Source organism: Notolepis coatsorum (genome assembly GCF_963971535.1).
Source record: "Notolepis coatsorum genome assembly, chromosome: 4".
Classification (NCBI taxonomy): domain Eukaryota; kingdom Metazoa; phylum Chordata; class Actinopteri; order Aulopiformes; family Paralepididae; genus Notolepis; species Notolepis coatsorum.
In genome coordinates, this window is record NC_140168.1 from 87,440,487 (window position 1) to 87,460,260 (window position 19,774).

The 19,774-nt window shown below is 46.7% G+C and overlaps 1 protein-coding gene across 1 annotated transcript in view; it reads left to right on the forward strand.

Annotated features, from left to right (window-relative positions):
• rftn1a (raftlin, lipid raft linker 1a) overlaps nucleotides 1-18,933 on the forward strand; it is a gene marked incomplete at its 3' end in the record, with an annotated part of 281,242 nt that extends 262,309 nt beyond the window's left edge. The window contains exons 5-8 of the mRNA XM_084312018.1: nucleotides 6,151-6,976; nucleotides 11,272-11,475; nucleotides 16,379-16,488; nucleotides 18,826-18,933. Coding sequence (XP_084168144.1) covers nucleotides 6,151-6,976; nucleotides 11,272-11,475; nucleotides 16,379-16,488; nucleotides 18,826-18,933 — 1,248 coding nt within the window. The remainder of the gene's footprint in view (nucleotides 1-6,150; nucleotides 6,977-11,271; nucleotides 11,476-16,378; nucleotides 16,489-18,825) is intronic.
• Between the last annotated feature and the right edge of the window lie 841 nt (nucleotides 18,934-19,774).

The following is a 19,774-nucleotide window of genomic DNA, read 5'->3' on the forward strand; positions in this document are numbered from 1 at the left end:
TGCACGCTTTCACGTATTTGCATACCAAAACCGCCCCGACCAACCAAATATGGTCAGGCCCTCCCCTTCAAATACCATGAGGGAATCCCTGTGCGTGGAATGTTGGAGGATGGCAAAGCGAACGAAAAAGAGAAACTACACAGACACCGAGGTGGAGGTCCTCGTAACGGAGGTGGATAAATAAAAGGCGGATTTGTAAACGGTGATGTCAGATATCAACGGCTCCCTAAGACCATTGCTGCAATTCTGCCTGGACAGCTCAAAATACTAATAAAGACCGTTCGTTGACCACTGTTTGGCGTTGGTTGTGTTGTGTGTCATTATAACCGTGCTGTACAATATGAATGCCTTTATTAGTTGTGTTCGATTGGCTATATGATTTTTAGAGGCATCTATTTTGTTGTCGGCTAATAAAGACCGCGCTGGAATATGACTGCCTTTTCCCGTGTTGTTTGATTAATACCCACGGATTAAAGTTCTCCTCAATTCTATTCCAAATCGCGATGGATCTCCCGTCAATTTTCTACCTGCTGCATGATTTCTAGAGGCATACTACTACAATCTATTTTGATGTCAGTATTGGGTAGCCTATATAAACAATATAATACGAGAGCATATACAAGAACAATGAATCTTACTGCATGTATGATGTATCCTGCCTTTCAATACATGAACTTGAATTCCATCATATAGTCTGTCCACTATCTGCATGGTGTCATTGCAATGCGTTTTCTATTCTTTCTTGTACAGTAAAAAGGGGGAAGAACACTATATTCATATGACTTATTCTGCTTACAGCTTCGAAATTCCACTTGTTTCGTTTAACGTAAAGCCTTTTAAATATAATCAAAACGTTCCCGTGTTTCGGCGGTCTGTGCGCAAAATAATAACGAGTTGAGCTTTATGATTTATGATGAATTGAAAATGGGGGACCCTGATGTAAACAGGACGAAAGTTGGTCTGCATCCCCAATTAACAATTGTATGTACTGAGCTGTACTGTACTGTACCCATTCTGCAATCTGTTAATAAACTTTTCAATCAATCAATCAATCAAGCTACGCGGAGCGCAGTCAGTCAGTAGCCTACACCCCGTATATTCCGATAACGCTATATAAACCATGAATGAATGAATGAATGAGAACTTTATTAACAGATTGCAGAATGGGTACAGTACAGTACAGCTCAATACATACAATTGTTAAGGGGATGCAGACCAGAGAAAGACTTTCGTCTTGTTTACATCAGGGTCCCCCATTTTCAATTCATTGTAACATATATGACATGCTGCATTCATTCTGAGAGAAAGATCTATTATTCCAAATGCTATTTATAGGGTTTTGACCATAATTACACTACTGTTGCTATTTTACAATGAACTATAATGAACTACGGTTCATAGAACATCCAGTGTTATTATGCACAGAAGCTCATTTCCTTGTTGTAATAATATATTCTACCACTGGGCGCGAGGTACGCCAGGTCCGAAATGTGCGTAGATGTAAGCACGAAGTCAAGTTCAAGTTGAAGTTGATGAATCCCACTCTTTGCTTAGAAATGATCGTACGCACAGGTTACGCACAGATCTGTGCGTAGAACACGTTGATGCATGAGGGCCATGGTCTCTGAACGTAAACATGAAGAAGACTAAAGTCATGATCTTTCAAAGGAGACACAAGTCTCAGAGTTCACATAATACATTTAAATTAGGCACACATATTAGAAAACACAAAAAGCTACCCATATTTGGGATTGAAAATAAATCATAATGGAAACTTCAATATGGCTGTGAATGAACTGAAGGAGAAGGGAAGAAGGGCTTTTTATGTCATCAAAAGGAAAATTCCAATTGACATCCCAATTAGGACCTGGCTCAAAATTCTAAATTCTGTAATAAATCCAATAATATTATATGGCAGTGAAGTGTGGGGTCCATTAACTAACCAAGATTTCCCAAAATGGGAAAAACACCCATTAGAAGTACTGCATGCAGAATTGTGCAAAAACCTACTTAGGGTCCACAGACACACTGCCAACAATGCATGCAGGGCAGAACTTGGCCAATACCCCCTAATCATTCAAATTCAAAAGCGAGCCATAACATTTTACACACACCTCCAATCAAGTGACCCCCACTCCTACCACTACAAAGCCCTTCAGAGCCAAGAGATGAACCCAGATAAGAGTCCCCTCTGCCAGTTAGTCAGAAATCTCTGCCCACAAACGCTTCAGGACAGATACCAAGAAATCTGGCCCAACCAAATAATCTAAAAAAAAAAAAAAAATTATATAGAATATTGGAACAAATCAACCAAATCTCAAAGTAAATTAGAATTCTATTTGACCCTAAACAGAGAGTACATGGTGGCAGAATACCTGACTACTGTGAATGAGATACAATTAAGAAAAACATTGACACGGTACAGACTGAGTGGACACAGTCTAGCCATATAAACAGGCCGTCACAGGCAAAACTGGCTGCCCAGAGAGGCCAGGCTGTGTTCACTTTGCCATCAGGGGGACATTGAGACAGAACCTCACTTCCTGCTATACTGTGAGAAATACAAGGACCTAAGAGAAGTCTTCTTTGATAAAATAAACAAAATTGATGCACAGTTTATCCATCTCCCTGATCACCAAAAGCTACTATACATGTGTGGGGAGAAAAGTCAGTGTACAGCATTAGCTGCAAAATATGTAGACGGTTGTCACAAAATAAGAGAACAAGCCCTGTAAATGTATCTGAGTGGCCACACTTGAAAAATGACTACCCGATCGAGTGACTATTTTGTAAATTAATATGTCTCTTGTTGATTGTCCATATTGTTATTACTAATATTATGATATTTTATTGCTTAATATATATGTTATTGTTTGTATGTTGAACTTGCTTTGGCAATAAGTATGTTAATATTTCATGCCAATAAAGCCTATTTGAATTGAATTGAATTGAATTGACATGGGAGAGAGAGAGACATGGGAGAGAGAAAGACATGGGAGAGAGAGACACATGGGAGAGAGAGAGCTGGGAGAGAGAGATGGGAGAGAGAGACATGGGAGAGAGACATGGGAGAGAGAGAGACATGGGAGAGAGAGACATGAGAGAGAGAGATGGGGGAGAGAGAGACATGGGAGAGAGAGAGACATGAGAGAGAGACACATGGGAGAGAGAGACATGGGAGAGAGACATGGGAGAGAGAGAGACATGGGAGAGAGAGAGACATGAGAGAGAGAGACACATGGGAGAGAGAGATGGGAGAGAGAGACATGGGAGAGAGACATGGGAGAGAGAGAGACATGGGAGAGAGAGACATGAGAGAGAGACATGGGAGAGAGAGAGAGACATGGGAGAGAGAGACACATGGGAGAGAGAGAGACATGGGAGAGAGAGACACATGAGAGAGAGACACATGGGAGAGAGAGAGACATGGGAGAGAGAGATGGGAGAGAGAGACATGGGAGAGAGACATGGGAGAGAGAGACACATGAGAGAGAGACACATGGGAGAGAGAGAGACATGGGAGAGAGAGATGGGAGAGAGAGACATGGGAGAGAGACATGGGAGAGAGAGACACATGGGAGAGAGAGAGACATGGGAGAGAGAGACACATGGGAGAGACACACACACACATTGGGATAATGAGCTCCTTTTTTCTATTTGAATATCTGATCTTGGTGGATGATTAGGTTGGCTGTTTAGTAGCAAAATAATTCAGTCCACATTCCTCTGGGCTTTGTTTGTGAGTATATGACCCCCCCCCCCCCCCCCCCCCCCCCCCCCCGGGCGTCATCAGTGCGTGGAGAGGTGCTCTTAAGTTGCCAAAATTATCGCAGCTGCAAACTCCGTGAATGAAGTACATCACTCATTCTCTCATTCTTAAACTGGAAGCACGTTCTCGTACACCTGAATTTGCATACAGACACGCCCCGCCAGCTCCTTATAAGGTGAAGGGCTGTGTGCAAAACTGATTCAACAGCTCCATATACCGGAAGCAAGAGGCTCAGCATTGCATCTGTGCAATTTACCCCCGTAAGTCCGTTGATGAATGAGGACCAATGAATTTAACCCTCCAGTCACCCTATGCCGCAATTCTCGGCAAATAGCCTTTTATTCACGTGTGTGGATAGCGTTGGCTATATTTTATGTATATGCCAGGAAAGTAGCTCAGTCTAAGAGAAGTCTTCTTTGATAAAATAAACAAAATTGATGCACAGTTTATCCATCTCCCTGATCACCAAAAGCTACTATACATGTGTGGGGAGAAAAGTCAGTGTACAGCATTAGCTGCAAAATATGTAGACGGTTGTCACAAAATAAGAGAACAAGCCCTGTAAATGTATCTGAGTGGCCACACTTGAAAAATGACTACCCGATCGAGTGACTATTTTGTAAATTAATATGTCTCTTGTTGATTGTCCATATTGTTATTACTAATATTATGATATTTTATTGCTTAATATATATGTTATTGTTTGTATGTTGAACTTGCTTTGGCAATAAGTATGTTAATATTTCATGCCAATAAAGCCTATTTGAATTGAATTGAATTGAATTGACATGGGAGAGAGAGAGACATGGGAGAGAGAAAGACATGGGAGAGAGAGACACATGGGAGAGAGAGAGCTGGGAGAGAGAGATGGGAGAGAGAGACATGGGAGAGAGACATGGGAGAGAGAGAGACATGGGAGAGAGAGACATGAGAGAGAGAGATGGGGGAGAGAGAGACATGGGAGAGAGAGAGACATGAGAGAGAGAGACACATGGGAGAGAGAGACATGGGAGAGAGACATGGGAGAGAGAGAGACATGGGAGAGAGAGAGACATGAGAGAGAGAGACACATGGGAGAGAGAGATGGGAGAGAGAGACATGGGAGAGAGACATGGGAGAGAGAGAGACATGGGAGAGAGAGACATGAGAGAGAGACATGGGAGAGAGAGAGAGACATGGGAGAGAGAGACACATGGGAGAGAGAGAGACATGGGAGAGAGAGACACATGAGAGAGAGACACATGGGAGAGAGAGAGACATGGGAGAGAGAGATGGGAGAGAGAGACATGGGAGAGAGACATGGGAGAGAGAGACACATGAGAGAGAGACACATGGGAGAGAGAGAGACATGGGAGAGAGAGATGGGAGAGAGAGACATGGGAGAGAGACATGGGAGAGAGAGACACATGGGAGAGAGAGAGACATGGGAGAGAGAGACACATGGGAGAGACACACACACACATTGGGATAATGAGCTCCTTTTTTCTATTTGAATATCTGATCTTGGTGGATGATTAGGTTGGCTGTTTAGTAGCAAAATAATTCAGTCCACATTCCTCTGGGCTTTGTTTGTGAGTATATGACCCCCCCCCCCCCCCCCCCCCCCCCGGGCGTCATCAGTGCGTGGAGAGGTGCTCTTAAGTTGCCAAAATTATCGCAGCTGCAAACTCCGTGAATGAAGTACATCACTCATTCTCTCATTCTTAAACTGGAAGCACGTTCTCGTACACCTGAATTTGCATACAGACACGCCCCGCCAGCTCCTTATAAGGTGAAGGGCTGTGTGCAAAACTGATTCAACAGCTCCATATACCGGAAGCAAGAGGCTCAGCATTGCATCTGTGCAATTTACCCCCGTAAGTCCGTTGATGAATGAGGACCAATGAATTTAACCCTCCAGTCACCCTATGCCGCAATTCTCGGCAAATAGCCTTTTATTCACGTGTGTGGATAGCGTTGGCTATATTTTATGTATATGCCAGGAAAGTAGCTCAGTCTCACATCTTTGACTCACATTCCAATAATCCATGTTTTTTTTATTTTTTTTTAAATCACTATTAAACGCACTGCATAAATGTATTACATCTTTCACCCTAGTGACGGAAATTGTCAGGTTATGGTTAGGGTTAACCCCCTAACCCTAACCCTAATTAAAAAATAATAATTGAATCCTGAAAATGAATAAATATTCAATATGTATGGTCAGGACTGAAGTTAATAATGATATTCATGATTTTTTTTACAATACATGACAAATATATGTTTTTACTGAGATCGCAGTTTTCGGCAAAGGGCTAAAGGTGTGAAAGTGTAGAGAGGGGCGGAGCCTTGGCTCTCTCCTAGGTGTGAGATTTAGATTTTGTGTGTGTCTCCCCCCGTAGATCCAGGACATGGCAGAGCAGGGCGTGATGTTCGTAGGCTTCCTCCAGCAGCCTGGTGGAGGCCCGTGTTTCCTGGGCCATTGGGATCCAGAGGATCTCTCCTCCCTCCACTCCAGCCCCTCCCCCATACACAGACACCCCTTCAGCACCAGCACCAGCCCCACGGAACTCCTCAGGCAACCCACACAGGACGACCTAGAACCTGACCGGAACCCGTTAGAACCGCCGGATCTAGAGGACAACCGTCTAGACCCAAACACACCGGAACACAAACCTCTGGAACCCGGAGAGCCGGACTTCAGTCCCTCAAAGCCCACAGTCCAGAATTCAGAACTTGACTCAGGAGAACCAAGTGAAAATAGGTGTATCCATGTTCCAATACAAAGCTCAGAGATCCGGTCCGACAGCTGCCTGAAGGAACCGACGACATCGACAGAAAGACTTCAAGAATACAGAGAAACAGGCGCAGACTCGGACCGGCAGACCCTGGACCAGAATTCGTCAAAACTCCTAGGAGACTCGCCGTCTCCCAGTGCCCCAGAAATGGACTCTATGAACAGACAACTGGACCGTGGTACACCAGAACACACAAGAACAGAACCAGAAGCAACAGAATCGACACATTTGACTCCAGATTCTGAACCGCAGGACCAGAGTCCAGACAGCCAGGTGGATTCCCCCGGTAGAGACAGCCACGGAGCCGAGTCCTACGCCGAGTGCCTGGACAGACACAGCCGGGTGACGACCCACAACAACAACAACCACATCCGGGTCAAGGCTTCTGAGAAAGAGAAGAAGAACGCGACTTCACCACCGGTGCAGACTAGTAAGTAGTATGTCTACACAGCAAGGGTGAATTACTTTTTGTTTTTCATACTTTTTAATGACCTCTTTGAACTATTTGTGAATTAGGAGGTTAGATAAGATGTTCCTTTATCGATGCCCTTGGGGAAAGTCAGGTGCCATAGCAGCACGGGGGAGGGGTGGTACAGGCAGGGGTCATAGCAGTGCGGGGGAGGGGTGGTACAGGCGGGGGTCATAGCAGCGCGGGGGAGGGGTGGTACAGGTCCAGGCGAGAATGGAAGACAATAAATAGAGGTAATAAAGAAAATCAATTACAGGATAATATTAAAATATGAATAAAAGTAAACAGTAGAGGGAAAAGAGAAGGTGCAGATGAGGGTCTGTATACTCTTCTCAGGGTTCAATAGTTAAAAGTCAGACATTTCTAACAGTTCTCTAACAGTTCTCTAACAGTTCTCAACAGTTCTCTAACAGTTCTCTAACAGTTCTCTAACAGTTCCCAACAGTTCTCAACAGTTCTCCAACAGTTATCTAACAGTTCTCCAACAGTTCCCAACAGTTCTCAACAGTTCTCCAACAGTTATCTAACAGTTCTCCAACAGTTCCCAACAGTTCTCAACAGTTCTCAACTGTTCTCTAACAGTTCCCAACAGTTCTCAACAGTTCTCCAACAGTTCTCTAACAGTTCTCTAACAGTTCCCAACAGTTCTCAACAGTTCTCTAACAGTTCTCTAACAGTTCCCAACAGTTCTCAACAGTTCTCCAGCAGTTCTCTAACAGTTCTCAACAGTTCTCTAACAGTTATCTAACAGTTCCCAACAGTGCTCAACAGTTCTCCAACAGTTCTCTAACAGTTCTCTAACAGTTCCCAACAGTTCTCAACAGTTCTCTAACAGTCCTCAACAGTTCTCAACAGTTCTCCAGCAGTTCTCTAACAGTTCTCAACAGTTCTCCAGCAGTTCTCTAACAGTTCTCAACAGTTCTCTAACAGTTCTCTAACAGTTCCCAACAGTGCTCAACAGTTCTCTAACAGTTCTCAACAGTTCTCTAACAGTTCTTGAACAGTTCTCAACAATTCTCAACAGTTCTTCAACAGTTCTCAACAGTGCTCAACAGTTCTCAACAGTTCTCAACAGTTCTTCAACAGTTCTCAACAGTTCTCAACAGTTCTTCAATAGTTCTCAACAGTTCTCAACAGTGCTCAACAGTTCTCAACAGTTCTTCAACAGTTCTCAACAGTTATATTATCATACTGGCCAATCGCGTCTCGCTCTTCGCCATAATAAGATATCTCTTATCTCCAGCACCTACTGTGCTCATGAACAAAACAATTGCACTCACATGCACGTGACCAGGCCACGCCCCTGCATCCTACTATATGACGCCGGACATGGTCACACTTCCCCTTCCTCTTTTTTTGTTTCCAACATGGACGCTGCAGTGCACTCCATGAACTAGTTGTTATGAAATGCAGAGAGAAATTACACAATGTTGGGTTTTCGCCGGAGATTCGCCAGCCCCTGGAATCTTCTCGGCACATCCTAACAGTGCATCGGGCCTGGCCTGGGGTTTCCTCGTCTCGCGACAGCGGATCGAGGGACGTCGCGCGGCGGCTAGCTGTCGGGCTAGGTCGCGCACAGGTAGGGCCTGCGCTGCCAGGCATCAATGCTAGCGTTTGTGATACTGCTCGTTGTCCCGTGAGACAACGAGTTGTGTATTGGCACAAGGGGCAGGATATCTGGGTAAACGTTGTCGTCATGACTCTGAGTTGGATGTTTTCCCAGCTATCCTGGAGCGCGCGGCTAATGCTAATGCTACGATGCTGGGTCACTGTTCCTTTGTTCCCGGCCGTGGGCTGTCACCACTTTTCCCTCCTCTTAACCGGTTCATTGATGAAGGTCAGTCAGTATCTAATGTGGGGGGTTTTGCTGAGGCTTATTTACCCCTTTTATGGGTGAATGGGCTGACAACAGGGCGCAAGGCAGGTGTGCCCTGGCTTGAGAGCCAGGTAGCATCGATCCTTTGCCCTGGCATGGTTGAACGGTGTCCCACCCGGAAGCCGACGCCTGAGGGCGAGTCGGCCCGGCAGGTGGCGGTATGGGCTGATGAAGTTTATACCGCCACAGGATGGAATTTAGCAGCGACCAGTGTCACTGCTCAGTTGACTGTTTTTCTGTCCACATTGGTGTCGGGTAGTGGGGCTGTAGGGCCAGCCGACGCCGAAAACATCGCGTGTGTTTTTGGGGTTATAGAACTTTTAACTCAGTCGCAGGCTATAACCGCAGGGAGGATCAGGATGCTATCAACTCTTATTCACAGGCATCTCTGGTTGGAGCAGTCTTCCCTTGAGGAGGAGAAAGGTTTTTCCTCCTTAGGGCTCCCCTTTCCGCAGAGGGACTCTTTGGTCTTTCCGCGGAAACGCAGGCGGTATTTGACCTGGGCCCCACACCGCCTCGCACCACGCAGCCAGAGGTGAGAGTGCGGCCTCGTCAACGACTGTGGCGAGGCCCTCAACCAGCGGCCATGTTTCCCCCGCCTGAGGTACCCTGGACACAACGAAAACAGGTGATCGCAAGGCCGACAGCCTTGGCGGCCGAGGGATCGGCTACATTAGATGAGCACGCCCTAAAAAAAGGTCGCCGTCTAGCTGTGTCTAGCTCGCTCTCCGGTCACCCTCCCCCCAACACCAGCGGGATAAGGGCTCTGATTTGTTTCCTTTGGTTGCGGGCCGTGTGCCTTCAATGAATCCTGGCTGAGCGTCTCGCTCTTAGCGCCCTGAGGTCCCTTGGTTGCGTTTTCAGTGTTGGAAACTTTTTCTGATGAAGGGGGAGTGTGACCATGTCCGGCGTCATATAGTAGGACGCAGGGGCGTGCCCTAGTCACGTGCATGAGAGTGCAATTGTTTTGTTCATGAGCACAGTAGGTGCTGGAGATAAGAGATATCTCATTATGGCGAAGAGCGAGACGCTCAGCCAGTATTCATATAACTAGGTTATAGGATAACCTTTCGTTCTCAACAGTTCTCTAACAGTTCCCAACAGTTCTCAACAGTGCTCAACAGTTCTCAACAGTTCTCAACAGTTCTCAACAGTTCTCAACAGTTCTCAACAGTTCTCTAACAGTTCTCTAACAGTTATCCAGTTCTGCCACAGCAGTCCTTGCCCACGGTCGTGGAGCCTGATGTTCTACGGGCACGAAGGACTGGCCGAGTCGGTTAATGGGGGGGGGTCTGTGGCTGAACTGGCCGGGTCGGTTAGTGGTCGGGGGGGGGGGGGGGGGGAGGGAAGGGGGGGGGGGGGGGTCTATTGCTGTTAAAACTACTGCAGTAGTCTATTGATGTTAAAAACGACTGCAGCAGTCTATTGCTGGTAAACTACTGCAGTAGTCTATTGCTGGTAAAACTACTGCAGCAGTCTATTGCTGGTAAAACGACACACTTGCTTTGGCGGGCACCGGTGTTGCTCACCAGCACATCTGATCGGCTGCCCTGCAGTCTAAGGTATTGTGATCTGTTGCTGAGGTAGTCAGTGACCCAGGCCACCAGGTCATGGTCCAGTCATGCACCAGGGGCGACCTCCCTGCCTTCTGACGTCTCTGATGAAACACACGTGTGGGGAACTGTGTGTATTGTGTTGTGTAACTACTGTAAGAGATGTGCAAACAGGCACATTTCAATTGCTGTGTGTAAATAATGCCTTGTGTAAATTGACAATAATGTAATCTCCTAATCCTCTGATCATTTATTGACTTCCTTCTACAGCTGGTCCTTTGGTATGTTGTATGGTTGGTGTTCGAAACACAACGTCAGCCACCAGCCACATTCTGGTAGATTTTTGGCTCTGGCTGTAAGCTCGACTAGCCAGTTTGACTGGAAGCCAGCCTTTAAAATCTATTTTGGCTGCGTGTGACCGTTAATAAAACATCTTGGTTTGTACAATTCTACATGCACAAGCTGGTTTCATTTTATGAATGTTTTTTTCTCTGCTTGTATGTGTGTGTGTGTGTGTGTGTGTGTGTGTGTGTGTGTGTGTGTGTGTGTGTGTGTGTGTGTGTGTGTGTGTGTGTGTGTGTGTGTGTGTGTGTGTGTGTGTCTGTCTGTCTGTTTGTGTGTGTGTGTGTGTGTGTGCGTCTGTCTGTCTGTGTGTGTGTGTGTGTGTGTGTGTGTGTGTGTGCGTCTGTCTGTCTGTCTGTCTGTCTGTGTGTGTGTGTGTGTGTGTGCGTCTGTCTGTCTGTGTGTGTGTGTGTGTGTGTGTGTGTGTGTGTGTGTGTGTGTGTGTGTGTGTGTGTGTGTGTGTGTGTGTGTGTGTGTGTGTGTAGGGATGCAACTCTTCGCCCTGTACAACCACACAGGAGAGCTAAACAGCTCCATAAAGTTCTACTCTCTCAGGGTCCCACTGCGCGTACAGAGGGAGGCGGGGCTAACCACAGAGGTTGACGCTCACTGGCTAGATCACATGACCCAGCACTTCACCAATGGCGCGCACCTCATCGACGGCTTCTTCCACCTCGGAGAAGACAACGGTACGGTTTGTTGTCATGCCAATGAAATACACCCCCGATGTCAGCAGTGTTTTCCAATTGCCGCCAAAAAGCCACTTAAGAAAATAGATTTGAATAGAACACAGTTGAGAAGGGAAGATGTCCCACATGTTGTCCCCTTCACTTGCAGTTAGAACAGCAATGTTTCCGTACAAACATGATCAGCACCAACAACTGGGGAGGGTCCCTGAAACAAAAACATTGGACCTCATTCTCGTAAGTTTCCTCGTAAGAGGAAACCTACGATAGTCCTCCCCGGATTCCTGAACGCGCTTCCGTTTTAAGAATGAGTGACGTTCTTCATTCATGGGAACCCAGCTGCGATGATTTTGCCTACTACTTACGAAGACCGTTTCACGCTCTCAGGCATCCAGAGGAGGATTTTTGTAAATTTGTTCGTACAGATTTTTTATGAAGATACTTAAGAACATGTTCGATCATGAGGTCCATTGTCGTATTCATTATTATTATAATTATTTAAATCCAAGGATGTCTGTAGAATCGACGTGAGCGCAATCACCAACCATTTCTCCCAAATAAAGCCCTTAAGAACACGGCGCACACCAGTCTGTCCGACTTACGACTCTTCTGTGCTTGTAAATCCTGCTCTTAGCTATCCCAGAGAAGGAACCGTTGGTGCATGCCAAAATCGGTCAGAAAAGACCGTAAATGGAGTTATGAGGAAATTTGCTCGTAACTTTTCTTGTAAGTCCGTTGATGAATGAGGACCATTGTTCCCAACATGTAAGTGAAGTAGTCATAAGTAATCATCTAAGAAGCATAATATATATATTATAATATACTGACTGAGGTGTGTTAGTGCTTGACCAGAACACTGATTCTCAACCTTTTTTGGGGCCAACAAATTGATACACGTCCGTGGAGCCCCATCTGATAAGATTTTGTCTCGGGTTCCCTGATCTGAGAGTGATTGAATTGATTGAATTGATTGATTGATTGATTGATTGATTGATTGAAAACTTTATTATACATCAGGGTCCCCCATTTTCAATTCATCATAACATATATGACATACACGACATACAGATAGACAGTACTGCTACATCTATACATTTATGACATACCAGATTTGCAAATACAGTACTGTTTGTGATACAAAAAGAGTCCAGAAAAGATACATTTGACGTAGAAACTGTACATTGGAGGAGGTTGGGTAGGTGGGGTGGGGTTGGGTGCGTGGTTGTTAGATAATGACTTTGTCCTGAATTCCACAAGTCTCTATACTGTAGGTGGGGAGATAACATTGAAGAGAGTGAAACGTGAAAAGAGAGGCGGCACAGAGGTCAGCACTGCTGCCTCACAGCAAGTAGGTCCTGGGTTCGAACCCCAGCAGGGGGCCTTTCTGTGTGGAGTTTGCATGTTCTCCCTGTGTTCGTGTGGGTTTCCTCCAGGTACTCTGGTTTCCTCCCCCACCATAAAGACATGCATGTTAGGTACTGGGACTACAGATGGAAACTAGCTCATTAGCTCAAATCTGGCACATTTACATTGATGTGGAAACTGAAGATTAGATTAGAGTAGTAGTCACATATCTCATTGGGGTAAACTTTGAGTGAATGAAATAGTGAATTTCAACTTTTTGGGGGGAGACCCCCTGGAACCTCCTTCGAGGCCCCCCAGGGGGTCCCCAGACCCCTCGAGAACCCCTGGACTGACACTCCGCTGCAGCCTGACGACGTCTGGGTACGGAGTTAGGTGACGGACGATACGCGTTGGGGATATACGCCTTAAGTCCCTGCTCAGTCACCCGTGATATAAGTAGACCTAAGCCACTGCTGCCCAAACCTGGAATATTTAACAATCAAGTGTCGTCCTTTCTTCCTTCCGAGAGAGTTAACGGCGATCATCCTTGTAGGAGTGTACATTCCACCGCAAGCCAGCGATAGTGTCGCGCTCTCCAGACTTCACGATGAGGTAAACAAACTCCAAGCCGCGAACGTTAACGCCGCCATTGTAGTAGTGGGTGATTTCAATAGCGCCAATCTGAGAAAGGTTTTGCCTGACTTCTATCAGCATGTGACTTGTAACACCAGAGGCGGTAACATTTTAGATCACTGTTACTCGCAATTCAAGGGTGGATACAAGGCTCATTCTGCTAGTGGCTTTGGGAAGTCTGATCATGCGGCCATCTTTCTTTCTCCAAAGTACAAACAAAGAATCAAGAGCACACCTGTAGTCTCGCGAGAGGTGCAGAAATGGGATGTGACGTCAGAGGAGACGCTCCAAGCTGCGTTTGAGTGCACAGACTGGGGGGTGTTCCGCGACACAGATAACATTAATGTCTACACGGAGACAGTGCTGGACTTTGTTCGTACTTTGGTGGAAGAAACAATCCCCACTACCACAATTAAAGTTTACCCAAATCAAAAACCCTGGGTAGACAAATCCGTCCGTGAAGCTCTGAAAGCGCGCACCAAAGCATACAACGACGGCCTGGTGGCAGGCAACATGAATGACCACAAGGTGGCGCGATACAACGTAAGGAGGACAGTAATAGAGGCAAAACGGCGCTACAGGGATAAAATTGAACTCCAGTTTGAACAGGCCGACTCCAGAGCTATGTGGCAGGGGCTCAAAACGATGACGGACTACAAAGGCACCTCCCTCAAACTGAACAGTGACATCTCCTTAGCAAATGACCTCAATACCTTCTATGCGAGGTTTGATGCTGGTAATAACAACACCAGCCCACAAGCCACGGCAATGGGGGGGGGGGGGGGGGGGGGGGGGGGGGGTCTGCTGCTGATGGAGACTCAGTGTTCAGGGTAACAGAGCATGAGGTGAGGCGGACCTTTAAAAAAGTTAATATCAGGAAGGCAGCAGGACCGGACGGCATCCCCGGCCACGTCCTAAAAGTCTGTGCCGACCAACTGGCCCCGGTATTCACTGACATATTTAACCTGTCCTTAGAACAGGCTGTCATCCCCACCTGCCTGAAGAAGTCCACTATTATCCCTGTACCCAAGAAATCCAAGCCTGCTTGCCTCAACGACTACCGCCCTGTAGCTCTCACCTCCATAGCCATGAAGTGCTTTGAGAAGCTAGTAAAGGGCTACATCTGCTCCTCCCTCCCCATCAACATGGACCCCCTGCAATTTGCATACCGCCCCAACAGGTCCACGGAGGACGCCATAGCCCATGTGCTGCACACAGCAGCATCACACCTGGACAAGAGGAAGGGGAACTATGTGAGAATGCTATTCATCGATTACAGCTCGGCATTCAATACCATAGTCCCCTCCAAACTCATAGCCAAGCTCAGGGACCTGGGCCTGAACTATGACCTCTGCCAGTGGGTCTTGGACTTCCTGACGGGCAGACCCCAGGTGGTGAGAGCAGGCAACTGCACCTCCTCATCCATCACCCTCAACATAGGGGCCCCCCAGGGCTGTGTTCTGAGTCCCCTCCTCTACTCCCTGTACACACACGACTGTGTGGCTCAGCGGAGTAGCAACACAATCATCAAATTTGCTGACGACACAGTGGTGGTGGGCCTGATCTCTGCAAACGACGAGAGGGCCTACCTGGATGAGGTCAAGGTCCTGGCGGGATGGTGCCAGGAAAACAGCCTCTCCCTGAACGTCAGCAAAACAAAGGAGATGATTGTGGACTTCAGAAGGTCGGGGGTCAAGGACTACAGCCCCCTCAGCATCGACGGGGCACCGGTTGAGAGAGTGAACAGCTTTAAGTACCTCGGAGCCTACATATCCGAGGACTTGACATGGACCACACACATTGACAGTGTTGTGAAGAAGGCACGACAACGCCTCTACTTCCTCAGGCGCCTAAGGAAGTTCCAAGTCAGTCAGAAGATCCTTAAGAACTTCTACTCATGTACAATAGAGAGCATCCTGACTGGCAACATCACCTCCTGGTTTGGGAATAGCACTGCACAAGACCGAAGCAGACTACAAAGAGTGACGCGTTCAGCCGAACGCACAATTGGAGGGGGGCTCCCCACCCTCCAGAACATTTACAACAAGCGGTGCAGGGGCAAGGCTAAGAGAATCATTAAGGACTCCAGTCACCCGAACAACTGCCTCTTTGAACTGCTGCGGTCAGGCAAGCGATACCGGAGTCTCAAGGCGAGCACAGAAAGACTCAGAAGAAGCTTCTATCCCCAGGCCATCAGGCTGCTCAACGAACAATGAACACTACACAACAACCATCAAACGCACATAGCACACACATCCACACGCACACACTCACTTTAAACAAACACACTGTAGCACCCACTCCCCACACTTTATAGCACACACTCACTTTAAACAAACACACTGTAGCACCCACTCCCCACACTTTATATTTATTGATAAAGGATTGCACTACAACTCGTACACCTTACTGTAAATTGTACCTAAATTGTACCTCATCCCATTTCTGCTTTGCACTATATAGTATTGTATATTAGTACACTGCATAGTATTGTATATTATATGGTAACTCAGTTACATCTATTCTGCATCAAACATTGTACATATGTCTATACTGAACACTGTGACCTCATTTTCTACTTCTAATTTACATGCTATACTATGTTATTGATACTTATCTTGTCTAGCACAGTCTCTGGAGCGTAACAGTAAGAAGCATTTTGTATAAAAGTATTCTGTACTTCTGTATGACAACTATTAAAGAAACTTGAAACTTGAAACTTGAGGAGGATAGATAGGGGATCACAGGAGATTGAAGTGTGAAGCTGAGCTTTTAAACCCCCCCCCTCAAAAGTCACACGTATACTTCACTCACTGTCCTTCTCTCTCCCCCTCCCCCTCCCTTTATCTCTCCATCCCTCTTTCTCCTCCTCCTCCCTCCCTCCCCTCCCCCTCCCTCTCTCCCTCCTCCCCCCTCTCTCCTTCTCCAGATAGTGGTGTTTCATCTGTGGATAGTGTGTTTGTCTTCCAGAGCTCAGTGGAGGAAAGCACAGCCACCGCCTACGATGCCATCGTGGTTGAGCAGTGGACTGTAGTGGATGTGAGTCTTCCTGTTAACCCTGTGTGACTGTAGTGGATGTGAGTCTTCCTGTTAACCCTGTGTGACTGTAGTCGATGTGGGTCTTCCTGTTAACCCTTTGTGACTGTAGTGGATGTGAGTCTTCCTGTTAACCCCGTGTGACTGTAGTGGATGTGAGTCTTCCTGTTAACCCTGTGTGACTGTAGTGGATGTGAGTCTTCCTGTTAACCCCGTGTGACTGTAGTGGATGTGAGTCTTCCTGTTAACCCTGTGTGACTGTAGTGGATGTGGGTCTTCCTGTTAACCCTGTGTGACTGTAGTGGATGTGAGTCTTCCTGTTAACCCTGTGTGTCTCTGTGACTGTAGTGGATGTGGGTCTTCCTGTTAACCCTGTGTGACTGTAGTGGATGTGAGTCTTCCTGTTAACCCTGTGTGACTGTAGTGGATGTGAGTCTTCCTGTTAACCCCGTGTGACTGTAGTGGATGTGAGTCTTCCTGTTAACCCTGTGTGACTGTAGTGGATGTGGGTCTTCCTGTTAACCCTGTGTGACTGTAGTGGATGTGAGTCTTCCTGTTAACCCCGTGTGACTGTAGTGGATGTGAGTCTTCCTGTTAACCCCGTGTGACTGTAGTGGATGTGGGTCTTCCTGTTAACCCCGTGTGACTGTAGTGGATGTGAGTCTTCCTGACTGTAGTGGATGTGGGTCTTCCTTTTAACCCTGTGTGACTGTAGTGGATGTGAGTCTTCCTGTTAACCCTGTGTGACTGTAGTGGATGTGAGTCTTCCTGTTAACCCCCGTGTGACTGTAGTGGATGTGGGTCTTCCTGTTAACCCCGTGTGACTGTAGTGGATGTGGGTCTTCCTGTTAGTGTGTCTCTGTGAGAGAAGCAGATGTGACTCTGAAAATCTCCTCTGTAGGCTGACGGCTTAAGCCATGTTCAATCAGGCATTATAGAAATATAAGGCTGGAGGGATGTGTGTGTGTGTGTCTGCGTTTGCCTGCCTGTGTGTGTATGGTTCTGTGTGTGTGTGTTTGCCTGCCTGTGTATGTATGGTTCTGTGTGTGTGCGTGTGTGTGTGTGTGTGTGTGTGCGTGCGTGCGTGTGTGCGTGCATGCGTGTGTGTGTGTGTTTGCCTGCCTGCCTGTGTATGGTTCTGTGTGTGTGTGTACCTGCATGTGTGTGTATGGTTCCATGTGTGTGTGTGTGTGTGTGTGTGTGTGTGTGTGTGTGTGTGTGTGTGTGTGTGTGTGTGTGCCTGCCTGTGTGTGTCTGTGTGTGTATGGTTGTGTGTGTGTGTCTGTGTTTGCCTGCCTGTGTGTGTATGGTTGTGTGTGTGTGTGTGTGTGTGTCTGTGTGTGCCTGCCTGTGTGTGTGTGTGTCTGTGTGTGCCTGCCTGTGTGTGTATGGTTCCATGTGCGTTTGTTTTTGAGTCTTTCGATAGAGAAAAGATCAAGACTTGATAAAAACCATTCCAAAGGTCAGCTGCCATCAACCAGTTAACACAAAGCAAGAAGTGCATATAGTGATATATCAACTATATATATCTGTATGTTTTGATGCCTATGTGTGTGTGTGCGTGATATATTAACTATATATATATCTGTATGTTTTGATGCCTGTGTGTGTGTGCGTGCGTGTGTGTGCATCTGCTTGCTTGTCTGTGTATAATTGATCACAACTATCAATATTTCTGTTTGTGTAACAGATGACAATTTAGGCTACGTAAAACACTAAATATGCATGTCAGTTGTTTCCAAGGACTCATTATTGTCAAATTTTAAGTGGAAATTAGCTTGGTATATTTAAAAAGCTTTTAAATCTTTTTTATCTCCCCATCTCTCTCTCTATCTGCCTCTCTCTCACTGTTTCTCTCTCTCTCTCACTGTCTCTCTCTCTCTCTCTCTCTCTCTCTCTCTCTCTCTCTCTCTCTCTCTCTCTCTCTCTGTTTTCTATCTCTCTCTCCCTCTCCGCCCCTCCCTCTCCTCCCCCCCCCCTCTCTCTCTCCCTCTCTGTGTCTCCCCCCCCCTCTCTCTCCCCCCTCCCTCCCTCCCTCTCTCTCCCTCCCTCCCTCCCTCACACACTCTCTCTCCCTCCCCCCTCTCTCTCTCTCTCGTCTCCCCCCCCTCTCTCTCTGTCTCTCTCTCCCTCCCCCCTCTCTCTCTCTCGTCTCTCCCACCCTCACTCTCTCTCCCCCCCCCTCTCTCTCTCTGTCTCTCTCTGTCTCTCTCCCACCCTCACTCTCTCTCTCCCCCCCTCTCTCTCTCTCTGCCTCTCTCTCCCCCCTCTCTCTCTCTCTGCCTCTCTCTCCGCCCCCCCCCCTCTCTCTCTCTCTCTCTCTCTCTCTCTCTCTCTCAGGGTGTGGTGGTGAGGACAGACTACATCCCGCTGCTTCAGTCTCTGGCTCCGTTCGGGTGGAGGTTGATGTGTGTGGTGCCCACACCCATCGTCAGGACCAACAGGTAGGGAATGACTGACCCCACCTTCACCATGGATTCTCAACACATCCATATCGAGGCTATTTTAATACCTGCACTACACTACCAATCGCTACTTGACGGGCTGAGTGAGAGAACAGCCACCCAGCGGAGATACATGAAACCCAGTAGAATTGACAATGGCACAACCAGTGGAATGAAATCTTCTCAGCAAATGGGAAGTACGTAGGATTTACATAGTAGAACTAGGGACAATGCTACAGAGTCTACCTGTTGGGAGGTGACAGTGACTCGTGAGGTAGAAGAGCAGTCGTGTTGAATCGTCCTTGAGCAAGACACTTAACCCCTAACTGCTCCTGATGAGCAGGTTGGCACCTTGCACGCTTGCCTCCACTGTCAGTGTGTGAATGTGAGTGAATGGGTCAAATGTGAGGAACAAATTGTAAAGCGCTTTGGATAAAAGTGCTATATAAATGCAGCCATTTACATTTGGCGCTAAAGCAAATGACACAAATGAAAAAACAACAAAGTTACCTTGTTATTTTATTCTTGTTTTATTCGCCATTGTGCAATAGTTACATAGTGCATCTTTAAATGTGTGAAGCCCAGGATCTGGACAAGTATATCTATACATGTAACCTGTTTTTTAGACCCTAATGGTGTCTAGTTAAAGGAACACTCCAACATTTGGGAAATTAGCTTATTTGCCATCTACCCTGGAGTTAGACAAGAATTGATTGATTGATTGATTGAATTGATTGATTGAACATTTTATTAACAGATTGCAGAATGGGTACAATACAGTACAGCTCAATACACACAATTGTTAAGGGGATGCAGACTGAGAAAGACTTTCGTCTTGTTTACAT